The sequence below is a fragment of the Arvicanthis niloticus genome, chromosome 10 (assembly GCF_011762505.2).
Source record: "Arvicanthis niloticus isolate mArvNil1 chromosome 10, mArvNil1.pat.X, whole genome shotgun sequence".
NCBI lineage: Eukaryota > Metazoa > Chordata > Mammalia > Rodentia > Muridae > Arvicanthis > Arvicanthis niloticus.
This window is the reverse complement of record NC_047667.1, coordinates 8,754,631-8,780,595: the sequence shown is the minus strand read 5'-3', so window position 1 is coordinate 8,780,595 and position 25,965 is coordinate 8,754,631. Positions and strand designations below refer to the sequence as shown.

The window sequence follows — 25,965 nt, the reverse complement described above, 5'->3', positions numbered from 1 at the left end:
GGAGCCTCTCCCAGCCTTCTCCTTCCTACCAGCTCAAGTGGCCAAGTCTGCCTGCCCTAACCCCACTGCCTCACGGGATCCCTGTCCCTGCAGTGAAGGCCAATATGGCTACACCTCCTGGACCTCGATTGTGGAACCCTGTTTAAGTTCTTTATGCTGTGTCTCTTAGTTGTCACCTGGGAAAGGACACTTGGGAGAGTAACATGCGGTCTGGGGCCTACTGGGCCACCGTCAATCACTATGGCTGAAACTCAAGTAATAACCGTGGTATTGCTGTCACTACTGTAGCCAGCCGTGTGTAGAATGTTCTTTATCCGTCTGGAACCTTTCCTCTGCATCTAGAAGCCTTGTATTTGACATGGTGTGACATCTGCTTTGTGACAGGATGGTGTGACCATGAGCACTTTCAGTCATAGGCCCTCGACTGTCCCCAGCCACGGTCCTGTGCCAGGTTCTGCACACCATGCACCGGTGCGTGCTGTTTTATTGGGGCGTGTACTCCCATCTTATAGGACAGGAGATTGATGCAGACAGGTGAAGGGGAGCAAAGAGCTAGGAGGCTTGGAGGGGCTCAAGGATACAGGATGGCACTGTGCCGCTTGGGTGTGTTTAGGTGCAGGTGATAAGACATGTTTCTGTCCAGCTGGCATGCAGACTGGCCAATGGCCTAGGGCGGAGATTATAATACCGACTTGCTGTGAACACAGCGTGTTCACTGTCAAGAACTATGGAGGTCTGAGGGCACCAGCCTGACTTAGCGTGACTTAGCGTGTCTCATACTCAGCTCTCCCCAAGTCTGTGGACATGGGATGGGCCTACTGTGGGCCCTCTCCTTATCCCTGTGTTCTGCTGCCTGGTACAGACAGCACAGAGTCCCAGCAGCCTTCAGTCAGCAACTTCACCTTCTTCTCTTCCTTCCCGAAGATCTCTGGGCTGTCTGGAAGGAGAGGGGAAGCCAGCCTTCGTGGCTGCTGTTCTCTTTCCTCTCCTGTCCCGTCCCTGGAAGTCTCTTGAGGAGCCGGCCACATGTCTTGCAGACAACACACATATTTTATGCCTCTGGAGCTTGGGTTTTTACAGTTGGGACATGATGGGTCTCTTTGCTGCCAGGCTACCCTCATTTCCAGAGGGATCCTTTCCAGAAGGATCCGTGTCAAACACTGTGTGGTCCTGCCACTCCCTGACACAGACTTCCGGTTGCCTCCCACATAGATGGAGATTAATGCAGGAGCTTTTTTGTATCCGTGCTAGGACAGTTTGATTGGTGCAAACTATTGCATCCCTAAGAGAGAAGACCCCAAGGATAGCTGGAGGAAGGGCCTGTGGCTAATTAGTGGTTGTGAGCCCCATGCCAACCTGAGGCCAAGATACTGTCCAAATTCTTGGATGTCATGGAAAGTTTTTCTGCCTCTCCTTGACTCCTCCACACTCAGAGTCCTCATCTATAAATCATTACCGGCCTCCTTGAATTTGTTTTTGCTTGGCCAAACCTTCTGAAGGTACGAAGCACAGCCATTTTGCTCTCCAAGGGGATGGTGTGGGGAGAACTCTATAAGTAATAAAGTAACTGATTCTTTCAAATTAAGTTTATTTATGCATTTTTATGTGTATGAGTGGGTTGTCTACGTGTGTGTGTGTGTGTGTGTGTGCATATAGTACCCACAGAGGCCAGATGAGGGTGTCATATTCCAGGGACTGTAGTTACAGATAGCTGTGAGCTTCTGTGTGGGTGCTGAGGAATCGAACCAAAGTCTGCTGCTGGAGCAGCCAGTTCATTAAACTGTCCAGGCCTTCGAGTGGACACTTGGTACTTGCCAGGTTGGGGATTTAATATCCTCTACTGTAGACCAATGTTTTAGGATCTGGTGTGTGTGTAGATGTGTGTTCATGTTTGTGGGTGCACAGGTGGACATTTTAGTGCAGGCGCACATTCATTGTGTGTGGACATGGCTTTGAAAGGCAGTAGGTAACCTCATGTGTCGTTCATTCCTCCTTTGGTGTGTTAGCAAATCTTTTTTTTTTTTTTTTTTTGCTTGTTTGTTTTGTTTTGTTTTGTTTTTGGAGATAGGGTTTTAACTTTGTAGTACTGGCTAGCTAGGTTAGAACTCACTATGTAGATCAGTCTGGCCTCAAACTCAGAGACCCACCTGCCTCTGTCTCTCTAGTTCTGGGATTAAAGGCATGGACCACTATGCCCAAACACATTGTCTACTTTTTTAAAGAATTATTATTTGTGCCAGTATGTGCATATGGATGGTATGTGTGTGTGTTGGTTTGTGTGTATGTTGGTGTGTGTGTTTGCATGTACCACAGTGTGTCTGTGGAGGTGAGAAGATAACTTTGTGGAATTGGTTCTCTCTTACGATGACAAGGATTCTGGGGATGGAACTCAGGTACTTGCATAGCAAGCATTTTTTTCTGCTTCTAGACCAAGTGTCCAGGCCACACTTTGCTTTTTGAAACAGTCTCTGTTGCTCACCTGCCGTGTCTACCAGGTTTCTCTGCCTCTCATGGATTCACAGGAGCACTGGCTCTAAGGAGGGATTTACATGCCTTCTGGAGATTTGAACTTAGGTCCTCATGATTGCCTGGCAATCTCTTCTACCCAGTAGGCCACCTCCTCAGAACCCCCTATGCAGCCTTCTCATGTGCTTCCCTGTGACAAACAGCTCTGCTGTGATGGTTTTTAAGATCTCTCTGTGGGGTCTCTTGCCCCAGCTAGAATACACAGGAGAGAGCTAAGGCTTACAGAAAGTGTTTTAAGGTACTTCAGGGTATTGTGGGACAAAACTTTTCCTGGGAAAATGTAACATACACATCTACTCACCCAGATAGGAACCCATCACAGTCCAAAGTACAGGTACAACTGAAGTCTGACTTGGTGAACAAATACATTTTATTGGGATTGTTTACCGGAATATGAGTGAAGGGTTATTTATATGAGCATGGGGAGAAATTACTCAAAGGATAAGAAATGACTCAAAGACAGCAGCATCACCAGGGTCCACCCTGGCATGGGTTGACAGCTCACAAAGCTGGGAAGCTGGTGCACACTTCATAGCTGCAGGCAGCTCAACAGCTTGGAGAGTGGTCTTTCCAAGAGACTCTGGTCTAAACCTCTTCCAGGTAACTCAACTTGTCTCTGCTTCTTCCAGGCAGCTGGTCTGGTATCATAGTCTTCTTCGCAGCTCACCTTCCCTTCTTCTGAGGTGGGTTTTCAGCCTTTATGGTTTTCTCTGCCAGGGAGGGGCCTAGTGAATCTGGTCAGTTTCAGGGACTTCCTGAAGCTGTTTTGGAGTTGTTGCCTTCCTGCTTAAGGGAGCTTCTCTACAGGGTAGAATTTGTTTCAATCTTGGGGAAATTGATATACAACAAGGGACCAAGGTAAGAACTTGGAACTGCTCTCAGATTGTCTATAGAGCCATGACCGAGGGTTAAGACCCTGGTGTGTGGATGGTGGCAACATTCTGGGGCTGCCTTTCTAAGGAGTCTGTTCTTGCTTGAGCAGAGCAGCCTTCTGCCTCTATGTGTAGCCTATATGGTGGCAGCTTGGGTGGGCGGGAGGACTGGAAGGCTGTTGGTGGATCCTCCTTCAGGCTGCTTAATGTCCTCCCAGACATCCTGCCAAGCCCATACTATTCCTGATGGTGCTAGCCCATGTGTTAGTTGGAACTAAAGAGCTATGACAGATGCCACTTGCCTGTTGTGTGTCCCCTGGGAATTGCCCACGCCAACCACAGTGGCAGTTTGCAGCTTGGCACTGCCTTCAGGCAGCTAACTCCCTCCTGGCCAGAATGGTAGAGGTATTGGAGAGTGTGTTGGGTGGGGTGTAGCTTTAGGGCTCCTAGAGAGTAGGGTGAACAAGTCATTTGGCCAGGGACTCTGCAGGGAGGGAGGAAAAGATGAATTTGGACGTTGTTGAGAATCAGTTTGCTGCGACTAGGCCTTCTTACCAGGAGTGCTCTCTTTTCTACCTTCCTGGTTTCCTCTTTCTTTACCCCTCCCATCACCGCTACTCACCACTCACAGCCTTTCTCTTGTTTTGAATGTTTGGTTTGTGTGCGTGCATGTGTGTGCATGTGTGCTTGTGCACATGCATGTGTGTGCATGTGTGCATGCATGTGTGAGTGCATGCATATGTGTGTGTTCCTGTGGAGGGCAGAGGCTGCTGTACATGTCTTTTGTTGTTTTCAAATCTTGGTTTTTGAGACAAGGTGTCTCTCTGCGCACAGAGCTCATCCATTCAGCTAGACTTGTTGGCTACCAAGTTCCAGGGATCTGCCTATTCCTGCTTCCCCAGTGCTAGGATTATAAGCAGTGTTTTGTTGTTGTTGTTGTTGTTGTTGTTGTTGTTGTTGTTGTTGTTTTGGTAGCTTCTGTGGGATCCAAACCCAAATCCCCACACTTGTGTGGCAAGCACTCTACTGACCGAGCCATCTCTTTAGTTCCACATGCCTTGAGTTTGAGGTAGAGTGGCTTTCCTGAAACAACCTGACAATTTAGAAGAGCATTATAAGCAGCTAGATCCTGCTCTTGACCATCTGTCCCACTGGTCTGTGCTGCGCTCAGCACACAAGGAAAGCTAAGTGCAGAGAGGCGCCCAGGAGACAACCAGAAGCTGCTGGGGAAGGGAAGTATTTGGAACAAGTGTCTCTCTCACTTCATTTATTTCACTTACTAACATTTAAAAACTACGATTTAGTGTGTGTGTGTGTGTGTGTGTGTGTCTATGTGTGGATATATATATATATATATATGTATATGTATATGTGTATGTGAGAGGGAGAAAGTGTGTGTGTGTTTGTGGGTGTATATGTGTATGAGTGTCTGTGTGTGAGTGTATATGTTTGTGTGTGTCAGTGTCTTATGTGTATGTATGTGTATATGTGTGTGAGAGTGTGTATATGTGAGTGTGTATATGTGAGTGTGTGTATGTGAGTGTGTGTGTGTCTAAAGGCCAACAAGAAACTCTGTCTTTAAAAGTAAAAGTTTCTGAGACATAGCACTTGAGCTTGTTCTCTGACCTGCATGGGAATGCACGTGTTTGTGCATGCATGCACACATGGATGTGTGAATGCATACACACATGCCCACATACAAAACCACATCTGTTTATCACCTACACAAATTGGTAACCCGGGGCTCAGAGATCTATCCTCTGTTCAGGTAACTTAAGTTAACTTCAGTGTCTGACTGGAGCCTGTCTGCTCTTGGAAGGCTGGCAACTTGCCCTGGGTCTGGCAATCCTTTTACCATGGTCCTGTCAGTCCTGTTGCTTCTGACCCAACTCTGCCTGACCCTGAAGACTTGAAATGGACACTTCTTGTTCTAGGCCTCTGCCCTCTCCCCTGGTGGTTCATTGCCACCTGGTTTTGACCTTCGTGCCTCAGCTGCTAGTGCTTTCTGTGGTCCACCGCTGACACTGGCTTCCTACCCACCTCTTGTCTGACTTCAAATCTCTGTTCCAAAGGGTGGTTCTACAATGCAGGTCCAGTAACCACATCTAATTCCAACTCTGTTAACCCCTCCCTTGTTAGGGCTGGCAGATACCAGGATGTGGGTGTGTGTGCTGGAATTTGCTTTCCTGCTTGCTTCCCTGGCTGCCTCCTTGCCATCCACGGCACCTCCTGTACTCTGGAGAGATTTAAGCTTTGTGTGGCTGAGTTTGACCGGCACTGCAAACTGTTTAACCTGCGGTGATTGAAACTGTGGCAATTACATTTTAATTGAGACACGGACTGCTTAAGCAGACACAAGACAGCCACAGTGACTGCTAATTAATTTTCTCCCAAATTGACAACATTTAATAATTATTCTCCGTGACGGTGTGTTATGTTTATATAGCCTTCCTGCCCCTGGTTCCTGCCAGTGGCATCCATTCAGGTGACGTTAGTTGGTGGTGGTCTCAAGTGTGGTTCTGCCTTGCTGCCAAGTGAGATGTCCCTTCAGGTGTTTGAAGGAGCCTGTTGTCATTGCATAGGAAGGTGGAGGAGGGGCATCACTTGTTTCTAGATAGTTCTAAACAGAGACCCAAGGGCTTCACACTAGATTTCTACCTCCAAAGTACTTGGGGAACCTGGTTCCTTTAGCTGGGAAATGAGCTTTTTACTTAAATGATCTGTTCTGTATAGGCAGGAGAGTCTGTTGAAGGAAAGTCTGGGATCTGGAATATTCCGTGGACTTGGCTTTGTGTGCATACCTAGGTGTATGGTGCATGCATGCATATGAGTGTGTGCGGTTATGTGCGACTGATATAGATGTGTTATATGTGTGTATGTGGGAATGTGTGTGTGTGTCATAGATGTGAGCATGTTACATGTGTGTGGCATGTAGATATATGTGGTATGTGTGTGTGATATGTAGATATGAGCATGTTACATGTGCGTGGCATGTAGATATGTGTAGTATGTGTAAATGTGAGTCTGCCTATTTATACAAGCAGAGGCCAGAGGAGGACATCGGGTGCCCTGCTCCATTATTCTTCACTCTTCCCTTGAGACGGGGTCTCTCGGTGAACATGGCAGCAGGCTGACGAGCAGCAAAGCTCCAGCAATCCTCTGCCATCTCTCTCCAGAGTGCATGCTTAGCAGCGTGTGTGTGAGCTGGGCTACATTTTACATGGGTGCCGGATATCCGAATGCAGGTACTCATGCTTCTGCAGTGAGCGACGGCCTGCGCATTTAAGTGTGAACATGGGGTCCGCCACTCTTGTCTTCCTTCCTGTAAGATGGAAGAAGCTATTCCTCCCTCAAGGGTGTGTGATGAGAGGGAGCCACCTGTGTAATACGGGCACACACTGCGTGTCAGAGGCCTCTAGATGTGGAGTCAGTCCTTTCCCTGTATCCAGTCGCTTTGGGTTCTATGCCCATGGTTGCCAGGGTTTGTAGGCAGCTCTGTCCTGGGCTCCGCCTGCCTGAGACCAGTACTGTCCGGTACCGAGGCAGGTGTTGGCTCGTCGTCTGAATGCCCATTTTTTTCCTCCGTAGCCCATGTTTAGTCTTTTTATTGGGGGCCATGTAATTTTCCCTTCCAGACAGGAGCCTGAGGTTCACGGCTTAACAGAGGTACTGCTAAGTTTGGGTCATGTTCTGCCCAGGTCTCAGCTGCCCTCCTTCAGCTCTCAGATTTCAAGAGGAGCCCTGAGAGATCTTGGGGGACTACAGAGGCTGAAGATTGAGCTGAGGGGCCAGTATCCTGGCAACTGAACCCCCTAGGGAGGCCACAAGAAGGAGTGGATGAGGGACAGGTCCAGCTCAGGTTTGGACCACTTCTGGGCTAACCTATGAGTGGAGGGATGCAGTGGACATGGGACACTTCATGGGGAGTGAGGCAGCCAGGACTTCTTGCGCTGCAAGCCCTCCTTTCCCAGATGGTCACTCCAGAGGGACCTTGTTGTGTCACTGCCCTAAGAGTGAGCCGTGGTTGTTTCTGGAGGCCGTGCAGGGTATGTGTCTACAGGAGAGCACAAACCAGTGAGGGTGACTGTATCATCTTTGTTACTGTGACAAAATGCTTGGCAGAAGCAGCTTCCGGAAGGAGGGGTTTATTTTGACTCACAGTTGGAGAGTGAAGTTTGTTGTGCAGGAGAAGGTGTGACGGTGGGAGTGTGAAGCAGCTCCCCCACCCACTGTATCTGCACTCAGAGGGGGGAAGGAAGGGGGAGCGTGCTTGTGCTCAGCTCTCAGTCTTTCCAAGTCTGGGACCTAGCTCGTGTAATGATGCTGTCCGTATGTAGATGTCTTCCCTCCTCACTTAACCCCGTCTAGAAACTCCCTCGAAGGCAGACATAGGTGTTTGTCCCCTAATGAGCTTCGAGAACTCACCAACTTGCCAGTTTTAACCATCATGGTGACTTGAGCACCAACAGAGTTTGCTATGGTGAGTGTGGGTGAATCCGTGATTCGAGCAGCCGTGTGAGTAGAGAAGTTCGTGTAAGTATGAGCCAGTGCATGCTAGCATGTGTGAGTGTGGGTTGATGGGTGTGAACTCAGGAGTGAGTCTGATGAAAACAGGCGAGAAGTTTCAGGAGCAAGCAGGATAGCATGGGAGGTGAGGCTTGCATCGCTGTTGCCTGGGCCAGCGTGGATGTAGGGAATGGCGTGTAGACCCACTGGGTGCTCTCGCTGCTCTGCTTGTGTTTCTCTTTTCTATTATTGTGTTTGTGTGTGCACTGTACATGGATGTATGGATGTGTTGTATGTGGTGTGGGTGGAGGCCAAGGTTGATGTTGGAAAGTATCCTCTATTGATCTTCTGTCTTATTAAAAATCTCAGGCAAATCCAGAGCTGGTCCATATGGCCAGTCTCCTTAGCCAAATTGCTCTGTAGAATGCCTGGGCTTCCATGCTTTGCGGCTAGAATTCTAGGTAAGCCAGGTGCAACTAACATTTATGTACATTCTGAACATGTTCACTGAGGTCTCCACTCTTGTGTAGCAAGTACTTTAACCACTGGGCCATCTCCCCTACACCTTCTACTGACCCTCTTGTACTTTCCTGAATGAGACTAAGGTCAGGCTAGGGGCCAAGAGGCCATAAAAGTATGCCTATGTGTGCCCAGATCATCCTAAGGCTCCGGATAGCTGGGAGCAGAATCAGGTGCCAAGATATAACCATGGAGTCTTGGGCGACATTTCTCCTAGGATATCCAGTATTGGGAGACAGCAGTGGTTAGTGGCCCATGGGCATCTAATACCCAAGACCTGGCCAGTGAAGTTTTACCTCTGGAGTATAGGCTGTAGGAACCCAAGCCGGGCTGAGGTGCAGTACAAAGCCCAGGGTAGGCAGGGTGGAGAAGATGGGGAACCTGGGAGTGTGACAGTTACTGGAGTCTGCATCCCAAGCTGGTAGATGTGGGTAGGGCCCAGTTACAGTGGCGTTGAGCTTAGATGGGCAGACTGGCAGTTGGCAGGGATGGGGCTTGTTGGTAGTAAGGTAGACCGTACTAAATGCAGAGGAGCCACTGTCACCCCCTCTGTGGCCCTCCTGTGGCCTTGTGACCTCCAGAGGTAATGGCCACAAGTGCCAGGGGTAGCCTGGCCTCGGATAGCTGAGGCTGTGCCTTGTCCTCTGCTTGCTGAGAGGAACAGCTGATTGTTTCTCTTTGGTGGCTCCCTGGCAGCCCAGAACTGGCAGTTAAGCTTCTTTATAGAAGTCCTTTCTCGCCTGTGACTCAAAACTCCCCTCCTCCCATCCTAATTCAGTCCCCGAGGCCCATGCCATCACCCACACAGCCAGAGAAGATAATTAGGGGAGCCGGGAGGGCGACTGCCAGGTTCCCAGGGCAGGTGACGTAGACCTGAGCCAAGATCTGCTCTCTGTGACAGACATGTAACCAGCATGCTCTGGCTGGCTCAGTGCTGTCTGTGGGACAGGTGGGTGGAGCTTCGGAGTGTGCTCAGAGCTCCTCTGTAAGGATGATGAAGAAGTCATCTCAGGAGGTGAGGGGTGTGTCCAGGTAGCCAGGCCGGTGGTTGGCTGGAGAGCCTAGTGCTGCTCACTGCACACACACAGGGCCTCTTCTGCTTGCATGAGCTATGACAGGGATGTCACCTTGTTGTCTTGGGAAGACAAGAGGCTTTGTGAATAACTATATGTGTTTTAAAAGTTATTTTTAATTACATTGTGTGTGTGTGTGTGTGTGTGTGTGTGTGTGTGCGTTGTGGTCAGAAGAGAACCTGCTGGAGTCAGTTCATTCCTTCCACCTAATGGAACCTGGAGACTGAACTCAGACTCTCAGGCATGTGCCACCTCCCTAGGCATGCTCCTGATTATGCCATTTGAAATGCTGGGTGGAGCCAGAGGCCTTACAGTCTGTCCTCCCCTGGCGCGCTCAAGTAAAATGTTTAAGGTGAGGGGAGAGGAAATGTTAGAGGCCTCAGGAGGCAGGCCGGCCTCAAACTCACTATGTAACGGAGGATCAGAAGTTCAAGGTCTTCCTTGGGTATGTAGCAAGTTTGAGGACCCTTTGTCAAAAGGAGGTAGGGGGAGGGAAGGAAAAAACAACTTGCCCTAGGGCACCAAGACAAAAACTGGAGCTACAGTTAGCTTTGCTCAGGCAGCCTGATCAGCTAAGCCTGGTTCCTAACTGATGCCTGGTAAGACTATTTGCCCTAGCCTGCTTTCTTTTTCAAACCTAGGGAGGAGGAGGGTGGAACTGTCTAGGCATGTGTGTGTGTGAGTGTGTGTGTATGTCTGTGTGTGTGTTTGGAGCCATCTAGGCATCGTGTGTGTATGTGTGTGTGTGTGCATATATATGCATGCATGTCTGTATATATGTGTCATTGGTGTTTATGTTTATGTAATTGGAAAAGAAAACAGCTTGCTCATCCCTCTGCAGCACAGACATCACTCATGGTGAAGGAATGTGCGTTCCCTGTAGGTTGGCTCTTGGTAAAAGCATAAACATCCCTGGTCTCTGTTTCCAGAAGGGATGGATCCTTCAGCTCTTACTTAGCAGGTCTTTCTGGAAAAGGAAGCGTAATGCAAATACACAGAAACACAAACATAAAGCTTGATGTGGCTAGGTAGAAGTACCCACATGCACACATACACACACTCTGTATTTTGATGCTGGAAAGTAACTCTAAATGCATATGGAGGCCAAGAAGGTATGGAATGACTGATCCTGGCTTCGGGTGGCTCTTCTCTTCCTGGTGAGCACACAGCTACCTCCCAGAGGAAGTGCTCTCCCAGCACCTGCTGAGAAGCAGGAAAGAGGGAGGGAAAGCTGGAAAGTAATGAGAAAGAGACAGAGACAAGAAGAGAAGGGGGGAACGGAGGGCAGCCTGTTTGGAGGACCCCCTTCCTACTTACCCATAAAATCTTGTATGTCTTTAAAAACAAAAACAAAAACAAACAAACAAACCCCCCTGCAGTTCAGAGAGTTAAATCTATTGACAGTGTCCCTTGTTAAGTGGCACGGCCAGGTCCAGGCCTCTCTGTCCCTGGGATCCTAGGTAGGCTGGCCCCCACTGTCCCAGGAGTAGGATGCTCTTCTCCTGGTCCAGGCCTTCTATTTCTTTACCCTCTCTGTGGGCCATTCCCCTCCATCACATCTTGTACCTTCTCCATGGTTTAGAAGCTGCAGTCAGGAGTCTGCTTGGCCAGCTATAGGAAATCCAGGTCTTGCACATGTGTGTAAACTCCTAGAGAGCAGCTGTAAGATAGTGCAGGTCCTCACTGTGTAAGCTACACATTGAATGTGTTACTTCTGGTTTAATATTCTTCTATGGCTCCATAGGACCTTCAGCCAGAGTGTAGGTGCATACGACACATACAAGCAGATTCCCATTGAGACCAGAAGAGGATGCTGGCTTCTCCTGGTACAAGAGGTTGTAAGCTTCATGTAGTGGGTGCTGGGAACAGAACCCAGGTCCTCTGCAAGAGGCAGGTACCGTTAAGGACTGGGCTGCCATTCCAGCCCTGCTCCCCCTCCAGGGCCTTCCAGAGTCCAGTCTAGATTCTGGCTCTCTTGTCATAGCCAGGCCCTGTCTTGGCCCTGCCCCCAGTTTTCTCCTCTGTGTCATGCAGGCCTCCTGTCATAGCATTGTTACAGGGGAGGATCAGGGTCCAGGAGGCATCTGACAAGCTTTCCTGGCTCTTGTGCCACACAACAAAGAAATGGACCAGGAACACATGTGTAGAGGTAGAAACAGAGATGGTTTACTAAGATAGAGAGAGAGCTCTTCCAGGCAAGGAAGAAAGCCAGGGAGCTGTGAAAGGTTCGAGGCTTGGTGGTGCCAGTCATTATGGTGTGGATCCGTATGGATGGTGTACATAGTCTTCACCTTCTCCTCAGCTTGTATGCCATGCATGCTGTCTCTTGCTTATCGCCCTTGGCAATGAGGAGGAGGGTCTTGTCTTTTTCTGTGTCACTGATTTTTTTTTAATATACTAATATGAATGTGGGTCCACATGTATGTATGTGTATCAGAGACAGGTCATTTTTCTGGTGTTGCTGTTACCTGAGACATCTACTACCTTTGTGTGTGTGTGTGTGTGTGTGTGTGTGTGTGTGTGTGTGGTGTGTGGGGGGAACAGAGAGACAGAGAAACAGAGAGACACAGACAGAGTGAAAGAAAGACACAGAGACAGAGAAAGACACAGGGCATTTTTTGGTACTGCTGTTACCTGAGACATCTCTTTCGTGTGTGTGTGTGTGTGTGTGTGTGTGTGTGTGTGTGTGTGTGTGTGTTTGTTTTTGTTTTGGCCAGTCTCTCAGTGGCAGGGAACTTGGTTTGCCTAGGCTGGTTGGCCAGCCAGTCCCAGGCATTCTTTTGGACACCTCCAGGCCTGCCTTTCTTTACATTAGGTTTCAGGGATTGAACTCATGTTTTCACTGTTGGAAAGCAAGAGCTTTACCAATCTGAGCCATCCCCCAAGAGATGGGGCTTAAGGTCAGAGAGTCAAGGCTCCAAGACACTCCAAGAGTGAATCCAGTGAAAACTTGCATCCTGGATAGCAGGTAACGTGGCCTGTACTTTATTTAAAGAATTTGATGCCATAGTGGGATAGGTGTTTGGACGACGGGTGTGAGCGCAGAGGTTCGGAGAGTCCATGCTTGGCTCTGCCTTTGTGGTTTCTGTTGGCCTGACCTGCTCTTTCTTGACATTGTTAAGCAAGGGCCCCTTTCTCCCAAGGCATCTCTGCCTAACTTTCAGCCTTCCTCCTCCAGATCACTTCCCGCCTGCCATCCTTGCCTCCCCCACTGAGGCTGGGGCTGAATGCCCCAACATAGATGCAGGTGCTACACGGTAGGACCCCAGAATCTTGTGTTATTCTGAGTCTTGAAGCAGATAGAGCTTCCTTTCCTTACTCCGTTGTTGGGCAGGTGGATGCCAGGCTGCAGCTGAGCCGTGGGCAGAAGTGGACATCGGAACTCCAGGCGAGGGGTTCATAGATAGCTGACTTGGGACGTGACCTGTGGATTTTGGGAGAGAAGGTTGAGTGGGAGGCCAGTGGGGTCCTGAACATGGAGGATGACGGGGCTGGGAGACCTGGAATGGGCAGGGTCCAGGCTCACCTGGAACTGCATGGCAGACTGGCCTGGGGTTGTAGGCTCTGCCTCATAGCGGGAGATCCTAGCCAATGAAATCTTGGTAGTTTTATTATAATAAAGAGATATTCTTGGTGAAGGCCGTGCCTGTGTAGAGGCACACACTGGTGGTGCCTGTGAGGTGTGGGGAGGCCTCCAGCCTGACAAGTCAGAGCAGCAGCCGAATTTGGAGATGCCAGGGCCACACACAGGCTGAGGTTGGGTCTCTCTAGAGCCTAGAGGGGGGAAGAGTCCCACCCTACCTCACACCTGCAGTCTGAGCTCTCCCTGCCCTGCCCTGTTCCCTGTGACCTCAGGCCTGGTTCACAACTCCAGTGGCTTGGATCTGCACCCTGCCGTGTGCCCAATTCCTGTTTTCACCTAACTGCGGCCCTGTACATACACCCTGGGGCTCCAGCCTGCTGCTCTCACATTGGGCCTAGGAGTGGGGAGTGGTACTCACCCTGCCAGTCTGGTTTGGGAGATGATGCGGCTGACAGTTGGCTGTGCTGTAAATCAGATGAGAAGCTCTGTGGTGTTTCCTTTTGCATTGAGCTCCTGGGAGCCAGGGTAAGATTGAAGGCCACTGTCAATACCTGACTCTAGAATTGGGGGGGGGGGGAAGAGAAGGACAAGAGAAATTTGGTCTAGGGACGGCTCAGTTCCAGGCAGCCTCAAATTTTACTTAGCTGTGAACTGCTGTACTGCTGAGATGCTAGACAAAACACTGACTGGTGTAACAGCAGTGATTGTTTCAGGGATAACAAACTGATTTTTATAAAAAATCGGATTTGAGTCTGAAGGAAAGAATTCATGTCTTGTACTGTAAACCTGGTCAGAAGCCTGTAAGTCCTTAGGACCTTTCCCCACGGCCAGTGCAGAACTACCACCAGGAAGGTTCAGCCGCTTCTTCAAGAAGACCTTTGAGAATGACTGAGGTCACTTGGGCCAGGTGTCAGAAGTAAGGCTTGTTCTGGGTCTGCACACACTCCCCAAACCTCTCATCTCCACCCACCGTGAGTGAGGACCTGGGTCTTGTTCTGTGGTTTGGGTTTTGCTCCTTAAGTGCACGGCGAGGCCTTGCTTATCCATGACTGTGAAGTACCATTCCTCAGTATGAGTTTCACCTGGAGAAAACTACTTTTAATGGTTCAGAACCTCTTGGTTGGTTGGTTGGTTGGTTTTTGTTATTTTAAGACAATGTTTTTCCACATAGCCCTGACTGTCCTGAAAATTACTATATAGACCAGGCTGGCCCCTACTTCCCTGAGACCTGCCGCCTTCTGCCTCTCAAGTGCTGGGATTAAAGATGTATGTTACCATGTCCAGCAAGCTCCTTGCCTTTTAATTGATAAAGTGACTTTTTGATCCATCACAAGAACTACTGTGTGCCCCAGAACATAGTAGGTGCGCCTGCTGGGGACTGTCCTGAGCAGTCTGTTTTCCCTTCCCAGGGCAGAATCCAGCCCTGTTTTCCCTTCGAGCTTCAGAAATATACAACACTGCCGTAGCCCATCAGCCTGTCTGGGTCTGGCAGGCAGGCTACACAGTGCACCCCTGTTTGCTTGCAGGTACGGCCTCAAAGTGCACTCCAGTCCTCTGCTGGAAGGGGTGCAAGGAGCGACTGTAGCTCTCTGGGCATCAAGCCCCTGGAGAGGAAGGGGACCTGGCAACGGGGGTGGGGGTGGGAGATTAGGATCTAGGAAGATTCTATCTTATAAAATGCTGCTGTACCATGTAGTATTCTCAGGATCTAGCTGGGGAGATGGAGGCTGGTCCAGTGTCAGAAGGGGCCTCGGTAGAACCCTGCTGTCCAGTCCCAGACAGCGTCTCTCCTGTGGCTACGGGCTCTGCCTGCCCTGCTCCTCTCTGTTTTACAGATGGGGAACCTGAGACTTGGTCTTTGTCCAATTGCATGCTCCATCTCTGGTGTCCACAGTCATTGTCCTTCCTGTAATGGTGTCATCTGCTTGCCTGGGCTTCTGGGACTGTGGATTACCTATCCTTGGTGTAGGGTTCTGGGTCTAGACGTCCATGGTGTTAGTGGGACAGAAAGACTGAATGATCAGCGTAAGGAAGCCCAGGAGTGCCAAGACAGGAAGTGGAGTTGGCCTGTGTTTCCAGGGAATAGACCTGAGTACGAGACAGTGGGGGCTGGGATGCTTTCTAGAGCCTGAGCCAGAAGCCCTACCCACAGCCTTCAGGAAGAAGGAAGCCTTTCTGATATTCATCTCAGGAAGGAGGCCTACCCATCAGGCCCTTGGGGCCCAACCCCTGCCCAGCCAGTCAGTGAATTAGGGTTAATTACCACTTTTCCTAACACCAGCTCTCTAGCCCAGGGGCCTTGCAAATCCAGGAGCTTTTGTACTTGGAGAAAGAAATTCAAGGGGCTAGCAAGGGGCAGGTGCATTGCCTTGGGGCTGATTTTTGCTTGGTGTGGCTGCGACCTGCTGCAATGGGTCATTTTGTAACCTGCAGGTTTCTGGGTAAAGCTTGAGCTGAGGGGTCCTTAAGCCAGGCTGGCCAGGGTGGGCTGTAGACGTGGTACCCAAGGGTATCACAGGGTTGCTTATGCTTCTGGAATGTCTGTCTTCTCCAGAGCCCTGCTTGCTCTGACACTGCCAGCCTTGGCACTGTGTGATTATTTTTGACCTGCTCACTATGCTGCATGCCAGCCCCCCTCCACTCCTGCGGTGTTCTTGGTTTATATCATTTGATATCAAAAGCAAGTAGGGATGGGCATGTGTGCACAAAGCCCTAGGTTGGATCCCCAGCACTGCACAAATGGGGTGTGGCGATGCACTTGGGAGGGGAAGGAAGGAAGATCAGAAGTTAAGATCGTCCTTGGTTCTCGAGAGACTTCCAGGCCAACCTGAGTCTTAAAGAAACATGCAGAGAAGGTGTCCTACTGATGAGATGATTCATTAGATAAAAGCACTTGCCACCAACCCTGATGATTTGAGCCTGGAGCCCGTAATGGTCAGAGAGACCCCATAAGTTGTCCTCGGACTTCCACAGATGTGCATGTGTGTGCACATACACTAAGTAAATACATGTAAAAAATGTCTGCAATCAGGGCAGAGTGGGTTTTCACTAGCTCTTGCACACGTGTATATGTGCCTATCTGATTTCTATGTGTGTTTGCACATGTGTTGTGCATGCATGAATACATGTGTGTCTAACTCCTTCTGACAACATATATGTGATGGGTATATGCAGTTAGTGTTAAGTGAGACCGTGAGTGCATGAACATGTATGTATGGCAGTGTGCTTGCACACAGCAGACACCTTTGCATGCAGATAATGTGGTGTGTGTTGCATATGCTGTACACATGCATTCCCGTGGGCTCATGCATGTGAGTCTGGGCATGCATGCTGCCTGGCTGAGATCAGAAGGGATGTGAGTGTGCCATGGCCTGTGGTGGCTGTGTTGGCTGGGAGGAGGTCCTGCCTCCCTCCTGGAGGTTGATTTCACCCCAGGAAGTGCTCCTGTGTGTGACTCACTCACCAAAGGATTTCAAAGCAGCCAGGTGGTGGGAGGTCTCCAGGAGTCCATGCTTCAGGGTGAGTTCCTCATCCTGATTATCGGTGTATGTCTGTCCTGGAAGGCTTCTTAACCTGGCCTGTGCTGTGGTCCCTGTAACAGCTGGTGTGATCATTCACTGGTGTGCCCTAAATGATGGAATGGAAAGTGTGGCTCATGAAAGACAGTTTGCAGTGGCTGCAAAGGCACCATGCTTCTGATACGGTAACACTGGGGCTTTCTCACTGCACACCAAGTGCAGGGTTGGAGGTGCGGTGTCTGATGACTCCCCAAATAGGAAGCCACGGTGTGTAGAGCTGGTATTCAGTGCCGTGGAGGATGGTGGTAACAGGGTCACAATACTGTGATCTATCACCCCATTCATTGGTAGAGGAGACACCACTTTCTCTTCTCTCCTTCAGCCACGAGGGTCCTGAGTATCAGACTCAGGTCCTCAGGCTTCATGGCGAAGGCTTTCCCCACAAACTCACATTTTTTTTCTGGCCCTAATATAGTATTTAGTCTATAAAGTCTTGTTTTAAGTGTTGCTTAGAAACTACTTGGAGACCGACAGTGACTATAGACACTTCCCTGCGCAGTCCTGTGCAAGCTCGCAGGACAGAGCCCTTGAAGAGCTTTCTTGTTTGTTCTGTTCTGTGTGAAACAGGATCTTTGCATATGCCCCAGGCTGACCATGAATGCTTGGACCTCTTAACTTCCAGGCTTTGGTTCCATGCCTGGGTTTGCAGGCATGTCCTGCTAAGTCCTGCACTCATGGAGTGTCTTAAAAATGCAGAGAGCTGGGGAGATGGCTTAGCTGCCAAGCTGCTTGCCACACAAATGTAAGAGTTTTGGATTCCCAGCATCTCATACAGAGCCAGACTCAGCAGCACACCTCTGTAATCTGAAACCAGGCAGGGAATCCCTGCGGCTTACTCACCAATAGTCAGTTTATCCAAATCTGTGAGCTCCAGGTTCAGTGAGAGACCCTATTTCAAAGTCATCGTCACTATCAAACCATAGAGTGACTGAGGAAGGTCACTCTTCGATGTTGACATATGGCCTCCACATGCACTGCCCCCCCCCCACACCTGTGAATACACAGCAACACATGCGCAGTGTTTTGTTTGCACACTTGGTGGGTTCTCCATCTTATGTCTGAATGAGAGATCTCATGGAAAAGCCCCAGAGGGCCTGAGACCTGGGTACAATCTCTAATGAAAAGAGGCTCCTCCCCAGCACAGGCCCAGGCTCCCCTTGGTGTAGCAGATTCCTGTGGAATGTGTGGGCTTTTCCAGAGCTGTAAAAGAAAGTGGAGGTTGACGCCCCTCCCCTGGGGTGTCCTGTGGCTCCCAGACCCTTCTTTGAAGAAGCTTTGTGCAGCCTGTGGGAATCAACCCACATAGACTCTCACTCACCCAGTACCTGGGAAGCCACGCATAGACCCCTCCCTGCTCTTCCCAGGTGGTGGGGGATGGGGGTGCACAATGACACAGGTGCAGTGGTGACTGGCTGTCCCCAGGAGTGAAAGTATCTGCTTGGGACTCAGGGTGCCTGGTGTTTATCCAGAAAGTGAGCTAATCCCACTAATTCCTGTGAATTATGAAGACTCTTGGCTCTGTCTCCTGCTTTCCTCCCCTGTGGCAGAGGTAAGGGGAGGGTGCGTTGTGGCGTTGACTTGCACCGTAAAGGAGGGGTACCCCCTGAACCCCAGGTACTTCTGTGTGCAGCTGTTCCTTTTACTCAGAATCTGCTGCCACAGCCTGAGTGCTGAAGCCCCTGACAGTTCTGTGCTCATCCCTTCATGGGGCTTTTCTTTGGGTGGCTACCCCCACCCCCCGCCCCAGGGCTTCTAGGTGGCATGTCAGCAAACAACCAAACTGGACTGGAAGCCTTGCTCTGTGGCCTCTGTGGGAAGTGGCACCAGGCAGTTCACCTCCCCACAAAATCCTGAGTTGCTCCTCAGTGACATTGGGGGTTACCAGGTTGCTGCCACTTGTCAGGGTGGGACAGAGGGGGCTGAGCTGCCACTGCTGTGGTGTCACTCCTTGGGAGTAAGGGAACAAAAGAAATTCATTTCTCACCGCTCTCTTCTACCCCCTCGTCCTCCTCACTCTTTAGATCTCCAGGTCCATGTCATCAGGGCCTGGTCCTCTTGCCAGGAAGATAAGGGAGCCAGCCTTTTCCTCTGCTAGAGGCTTAAGTGGACCAGAACCCAGCAGGAGGAGCTCCAGATGATTCAGTGGTTAACAATGTCTGCTGCTCTTTGAGAGGAGCTCAGTTCCGAGTTGCTGTGCAGGGCCTCTGAGGACACTACACTCATCCTGTGCAGACATGTGTGCATGAAGAGCTCTAAAGGACCCAACAGGACACAAGAGGAGCTCTAGCCTTGGGGAGAGGGCAGGCTAACTGCATTCATTCATTCGTTTGTTTGTTTGTTTGTTTGTTTGTTTGTTTCTGTTTAGGGAATACATCAATTACATCTTATCTATCTGTCTGTCTGTCTGTCTGTCTGTCTGTCTGTCTATCTATCTATCGACAGGATCTACGTAGCCGTCCTGGAGCTTAACTGTGTAGATTGTGGCTTCAGATTCACAGAGACCAGCCTGCTTCTATCTCCTGAGGGTTGAGGTTAAGGGTGGGCGCCACCATTTCTTGCTCTACTGGTTAATCTTGATCACTAACCCAGGTGGGGTTTAGAATCACCTAGGAGACAATATATCTGTGAGACCGTGCTGATGAGGAGTGTCAGATAGACTCATAGTCTGACTGATGTAGGGCTCCGACCATGGACTGTGCAGAGCAGGGGGCTTTCTGGGGAAGGTGACATCTTAATGGGGTTTTGCAGGCAAAGGAGAAGTGTGTTCTTGGAGAGGCACCGCTGGCTGCTGGGCTGCTTGCTCCTGGGTGCAGTGATGACAGTCACAGCCCTAATAAGGGAAGTGAAGGGACACCTAACGGCAGCTGTTGTGGCGGTGCTTCTGGCCAGGCTAAGGGACAGTGGATGAAGTAGAGGCTTCAGCAGGTGGGTGGTGACCATTCTGATAGCAGAACCCAGTAGCCAGAGATTTCATTATTATAATTGTATGCAGTGGCATGCACATGCTGTCTGAACTTCCTGCAGCCAGTTCTCTCCTTCCATCTTTATGTGGGACTTTCTTTGAATAAACTCAAGCTGTCATCCTGGTACAGCAAGATACCCGTGCTGAGCCATACCACTGGCTCCACAAGCCAGGTCTAATGCTACATACTTACAATGCCAGCACCAGGACCCAGAGGTGGGAGGCTCAGCAGCTCACGGTCATCCTTGGATACAAAGTGAGCTTTAGGCTAGCCTGGACTATGTAAGCCTGTATAGCACTAGTTCTTGGGGTAACCCACAACTGTAAAACTATTTTCATTGCTACTTCATCAGTGTAATTTTGCTGCTGTTATGAATTGTTATGTCAATAGGTTTTCAAATGGTCTTAGATGACCCCATGAAAGCATCCTTCCACCCCCAGATGGGTCACAGCAAATGATGACAGTTAGTGATGCGAGTATTGAATGAATGAATGAACGTTCAAATGAATTAGCCAATGAAGGAAGAGCAGAAGCAAGACGGTTTGGGGCCTACTTGGCAAAGGCTGTTGTATTTCTGTTTTTTCCTAGACTTCTGTTCTGGTTTCATTCCTCCAGGTCAGGTGGTTCTCTGCTCCTGGATGCTCTTGTTATTAAGAACTTGTTGCTTTTTTTTTTTTTTAAATCCAGGTTAAAAAAATGAAATAAACATGCTAAAATGTTCAGCTGTTGTTCTTGTGAGACCTGTCGAGTCTCAGGATGACCGTGTCAAAAGTGTCTAAGCCTTCCCTCCCGGTGTTAAGAGACTGAGTGTGAACTTTGATGCTGTGGGCCCATGTGGTGTGAACCTGGGTTGGCATTTCCTGGCTGGGTTTGGGTGCAGTGTTGTGGCTCGTGGCTGAACGTCTTTGTCCTTTCCTCCAGGGTCTGCCACTCAAGAGTATGAGCCTCTGAGATGGAGACGTCGGCCCCAGCCCCTGCACTGGAGAAGAAAGAAGCCAAGAGTGGTCTCTTGGAGGACAGCAGCTTCCCAGACCCAGGGAAAAAGGCCTGTCCTCTGGCGGTGGCCGCAGCTGCTGCAGCTGTAGCAGCCCAAGGAGGTACACTTTCTGTTTTGCACGCTTGGAGAGCAGCAGGGGTGTTTTTCACGAGGTCATTAGGATTTAATGAGTGCGCTGGCCCCTGTCATCTGGGAGGCATGCTGGGTTTATGGAGGACAGTACCTCTGCTCCGGGAATCTCAGTCCACAAGAAGGTGGCTTGCAGCTTTCTTCGGAGAGCTGGCTATCCTGGTCTGGTGGCTGAGGCCTGAGCAGGGAGAGGAGGAAGGGAGGAGAGTGGTACTGGGCAACTGCCTGGCCACCCTGGGGTGTGTTCAGCTGGCACCCACGGGGAGATGGATCCTGAGAGTCTCTTGCCTCTTGCCCCGCTGAGGACTATTTCAGAAAGTAATTATCTGCCAATGCCTGCTGGCTGTAATTAGAGGGTCAGGTATGGAATTTACTATCTTAGGTGGATTTCTGGCCAACTTAATTACAACAGAAGGGACTCCGAGAGCCACGGTCTCTTATTTCACTGTCCCTAAGAGAGATGTTCTCCCGGTTTCCACGGTCTGTGCCAGCATCCTGGATGGGTAGTTTGGCGGGAAGGTGAGACCTCCCTTGTCACTGGGCTGTCCATCTGGAGGCCACACAACTATTCAGTCTCAGAGTGCAGAAACAGATTTATTTTCTATCCCTTTTAATTCAGACACATTTAGTCGTGCTCTGATCCTTTCTTGCTCAGGCAGAACACCCGAGGGGCGGTGTTCAAGGGCAGGGCTAAGTTTGTTTCTCTCCACCCCTGAGCGAGGCTGCACATATGCTTTGTGGACTGTGCTTGGGGTAGTAGCATCAGGGGCCTGAACTCGTGAAATGGAGCCACCCTTGAGTTACACAGGTTGTTGACGCTGCATTGATTTTCTTCTCTCCCCATGATTCTAAGTTGAAAATAATTATCAAGTCAGAAGTGGGAGATGGAGGTCACCCTTGGGCACCTCTGGGGACAGGGTCTGAGATTGTGGGCCTGGTGCGGAGGCCTTAACTGTTAGGTCAGGAAAGAGAAGCCACAGCCATCCAGCCAGGGAGGTATAAACGTAGGCACAGTGCAATGGAGTGAAGTCCTGGGCAGTGGTGGTCCTCAGATTTCCTTCCTGCCCCATTCTTTGAGGCTGAGAGAGCTCCCAGGACCTAGCTTCCAGTGTCTTCCACCTGTCCTGAGGGAACTGCCCTGACCTGGCCTTCCTCTCTCCAACAAGCAGGGCCATTCCCTGCCCTGTCACAACAACAGAGAGAGTAGACTTAGGCAGTAATTAGACAGTAATTAGGACATAATTGAGGGGAGAGGGGCCCAGTTGCCCCTGTTGAGGCCAGTGACAGCAAACACTTGAGAGGTTTTCTACTGGGAAAGGGGCAAAGCATGGAGCACCGCCACTCACTCCAGAGGAGCACCGCCGCTCCAGAGGAGGAGCACCAGCCCCACACTGTGCCCACCCCGTGCCCTCTCAAGTGCCTTTCCTTAGGGAGCTTGGCTGATGAGGTTCAGCACATCCGACTTTTGTCACATAAGCAAGCGGGTTTTGGCCTGTGGAAGTCTCAGGCCAGGCGCGTGCACTAAGGAGCCAGGGGGACCCTGGAATGTCTTCTGCCATTGAAGTGTGCTGTACCTGCTTCCTGAGCAGCTAATCTGGAAGGGTGTGTGAAGAGTGGCTATGCCTGTGTGGAGGGAACACATGGGATCTGTCTCTACTGAAGGTGGGCTAAAGGAGAGGGGCAAGGAAGCCCAGTGGTGCAACTCAAAGGATATTGCTAGGAATAGACTTCCATGTTAGGCTGCGGTCCTTCTGCTAACTCAGATTCTAGCACTGGGACCCATGCGCTGGAAGGTGAGAACCAGCTCCTGCAGGTAGTCATCTGACCCCCATACGTGCATGCATGTGCCCCCTTAAATAAGTGTAGTTAAAACTTAAGATACTTTAAGATCCCACTTCTGCTTAAATTCTCTGTGACAGCAAAGATACCAAGAAAAACACCTCTTGTGCTCAGACCCCCAAGAGCCAGGATGCCCCAGACCAGTGGTTCTCAACCTGTAGGTCATGGCCCTTGGCAGCATGGGGTGTGTGTGTGTTAAATGACCCTTTCACGGGGGGGGGTGTCATACATCAGATATCGTGCATGTCAGTTATTTATATCGTGATTCATAACCATAGCAAAATTATAGTTATGAAGTAACAATAAAAAGTAATGTTATGGTTGGGGGGGGTGGTCACCATAACATGAGGAACTGTATTAAAAGGTCACAGCATTGGGAAGGTTGAGATCCACTGCTCTGTAGCATCAGATATGGGCTAACTCCCCAGGAATGTGCTCTATGTCAGGGAAGATGAATGTAAGAAGCAGGAGCCAGTCCTAGGTAGCTGGCATGGACTTGCTTAGGGTAAAGATGTCTGGGTTCATCCCTGGGCCTGGTCAAGTTTCAGTGTAGGGGCCAAGCAGGAAGATGGTAAGGATATCTTCAAACATAAGCAACGTAAAGAGAATGGTCAATAAAGAGTGCAGGCACAGAGGGTGGCTGCTGGGAGCCAGCCACATTTGCCGGGCCTCTGAGGCATTCTACTCATGCCATCCTCAGCTTGCAACCATATGTGTGTACCTGTCGTGAGAATACAGGGGACAAAAAAGCCTGCGAGATGCAAAGTGCTGCAGGAAGGGGGTGGTGCTGCAGCCCATATGCTGGACTGAAGAAGTGTGTGGTATGTGTTTGTAGGGCCGCAGGTCCATGATGGGCTACAGGTGTATGTGGAACCACAGGTACATTCTGAGCTGCGAGTGCATGCCGGGCTACAGGTGTCTGACTATTAGTGTGTGGGCTGCAGGTGTGGGCTAGGCTGCAGGTATAGGTTCGTAGCTGCAGATGCATGCTAAGCTTCAGGTCAGGGGCCTGCAGATGCATGCTGTAAATCCAGGGAGACCCACACTCATCACTGAAGGCCCCTTTGCAGAGTTGTTTTCAGACATCCTGGTGTGAGACAGCTAAGACAGGAGATTCCTGTGCAGAGCCGATTCCCAGAGCTGAACAGGTGACAGTCAGATGGTTGCTTATTCCTTCAGAGCATGAGACATGGTTCACATGGTCTGCACCAGGACCTGCAGTCATCTGGCAGGAAGGGGTAGTTTACAAGGGCCTAGGATATCCTGCCTTATACACATCTGTGGAGGGCTGCGGTAGATGGGTCTTGCCTGCTCATGGCAGGGCCACAATGGCAAGATATGGGCAGTTATGACCAAAGGACATAGTGCTACAGCCTGTCAATGACTGTGTTGCTGGATGCTGGATGCATCTTGGATTCTGGATGTCACATGTGGAAGGCTGTATGTTCAATCTCATTATTAGAAAAAAAATCCATACATGCTCAGAACACTCAACTCTCCAAATATTTTGTGTCTTCAGTAAATAATAATCTGCAAGGTGCAGATCCTTCAGATACAGAGAGCTGAAGTCGGCTTGCTTCTAGATCAGTGCTTTAGATTGTTTGGGTAGGACTGGATAACTTTGTCCCTACTATAATCTGAGGGTCAGCCTTGGAAAGGCCTCCTGTATGTCCCCGTGTTTCAGCGTCATCCTCTGCCCCAAGGCTGGAAGCTCTTGATCTCTTGCAGAGGGCTGGATGTATGGGCTCTCTCTTGTTTGCTTCTAAAGGAGTCCACAAGGCTAAGGACCAGGGGTTCCTAAAGTATCTGTCAGAGCACCTTCTCAGGGCTGGGGAGAAGGCTCAGTTAGTCAAACGCACAAGTCTGAAAATCTGAGTTGCGTCCCATGTGAAAAAGCTTGGTGTCGTGGTGAGTGCTTGTAACCCCCATAGCTAGAGGTTCAGGGCTGGATCCCTGGAGCTTTATGCCAGCCGGCATCATCCGTGAGTTCCAGGTAAAAGAGAGAGACCATGTCTCACACGAACAATAAAGGAAGCACCTGGGAGTAACATCTGAAGTTGACTTAAACACACACACACACACACACACACACACACACACACACACACACACACACACACAGTGGGGAAGGAGAGGGAGAGAGAGAGAAAGGGAGAGGGAAAAAGAGGGAGAGGGAGGGAGGGAGGGGGGGGGGAGAGAGAGGCCTGTGCAGGTATGCACACAAAAGTTTTCAGAGTTGGCAGAGCAGGGCCTGGTGGGTCAGGCAGGCAAGTTGCACTGCAGCCGGTGGGGCAGGGAAAGCCTGGCTTCATGGTCAAGAGGGAGGCTTCCCAAAAGCCTCAGCAGAAGCCACACTGGGTGGCTCTTTCACAGCCTCTTCGGGTGTTGAGCTAACACTCTGGAGGCCATAAATCTTTAAAAATACATTTTGGCCCAGGGTCCCCCACCCTCTAATTTTTAAAATGGTGTAATTTGCAAAGCAATTTAAGTCAGATGTTTCTCGTTGCTTTCCACCGACTCTGTCCAAATGCTGTCGTATTTTCCTGTCTGCCACGGATTCTTTTCCAAAAATATTTCTGAGCTGCCTTGTGTGCCTCCATGAGTACCGGGCCATTCTAAAAGCCTTGGGGACAGCCTTGAACCTTAGAGCTGGGGTCGAATGTCACGTGCTGGACTCAAGCACCCAGGCCGGTCTCAGGACCCCGAGGTCCAGTGCCCAACTCCTGCCAGTGATGTGCTCTCTGTGAGGCCAACCAGGTGGCCAGCTGTCGCGGTCCTTCCTCTCCTGTAGCATCAGGATCCCCTTAAGAATTGGAAGTGTCTCCTCCTTTTTTATTGGTGCTGGGAATGGAACTGTTAGCTCTTGCATGCTAAGTTCTCAGTCTACACTGAGCTGTTTCTAAGACCCTGGAAGTGCTAATTCTTGGGTCTCACTCTAGACCTACAAAATCAAGAGTCTAAGGATCAGTTTAAACAAAGCTTCTGGGGCCGGGCAGTGGTGGCGCACGCCTTTAATCCCAGCACTTGGGAGGCAGAGGCAGGCGGATTTCTGAGTTCAAGGCCAGCCTGGTCTACCTAGTGAGTTCCAGGACAGCCAGGGCTACACAGAGAAACCCTGTCTCGAAAAACCAAAAATAAATAAATAAATAAAGCTTCTGGAGAATTCTGACACACTGTTTCTTTCCCCTCCCTGCATCCTTGTCTGTTTCCCTCAGGTAGATATTCATATTCTCTCTCATTCTCATTCTCTCTCTCTCTCTCTCTCTCTCTCTTGTTCTTGCTCTCTCTCTTTCTTTCTGGCTTTCTCACTCTTGCTCTTCCTCCCTCTCCTTCCCCTCCTCTCCGTCCTCCCCCTCCCTGTCTGTCTCCATTTTTCCTTT

At 50.1% G+C, this 25,965-nt stretch overlaps 1 protein-coding gene across 2 annotated transcripts in view; it reads left to right on the top strand.

Annotated features, from left to right (window-relative positions):
- Positions 1-25,965, top strand: part of Gli2 (GLI family zinc finger 2) — a 224,076-nt gene that overhangs the window by 29,851 nt on the left and 168,260 nt on the right. The window contains exon 2 of one of the 2 annotated variants that reach the window (XM_076941028.1): positions 20,542-20,717. In XM_076941028.1, the coding sequence (XP_076797143.1) occupies positions 20,573-20,717 (145 nt within the window). In that variant the 5' untranslated portion in view covers positions 20,542-20,572. Of the gene's footprint in view, positions 1-20,541; positions 20,718-25,965 lie in introns of those variants that run through there. The other variant, XM_076941029.1, reaches the window with a different exon arrangement.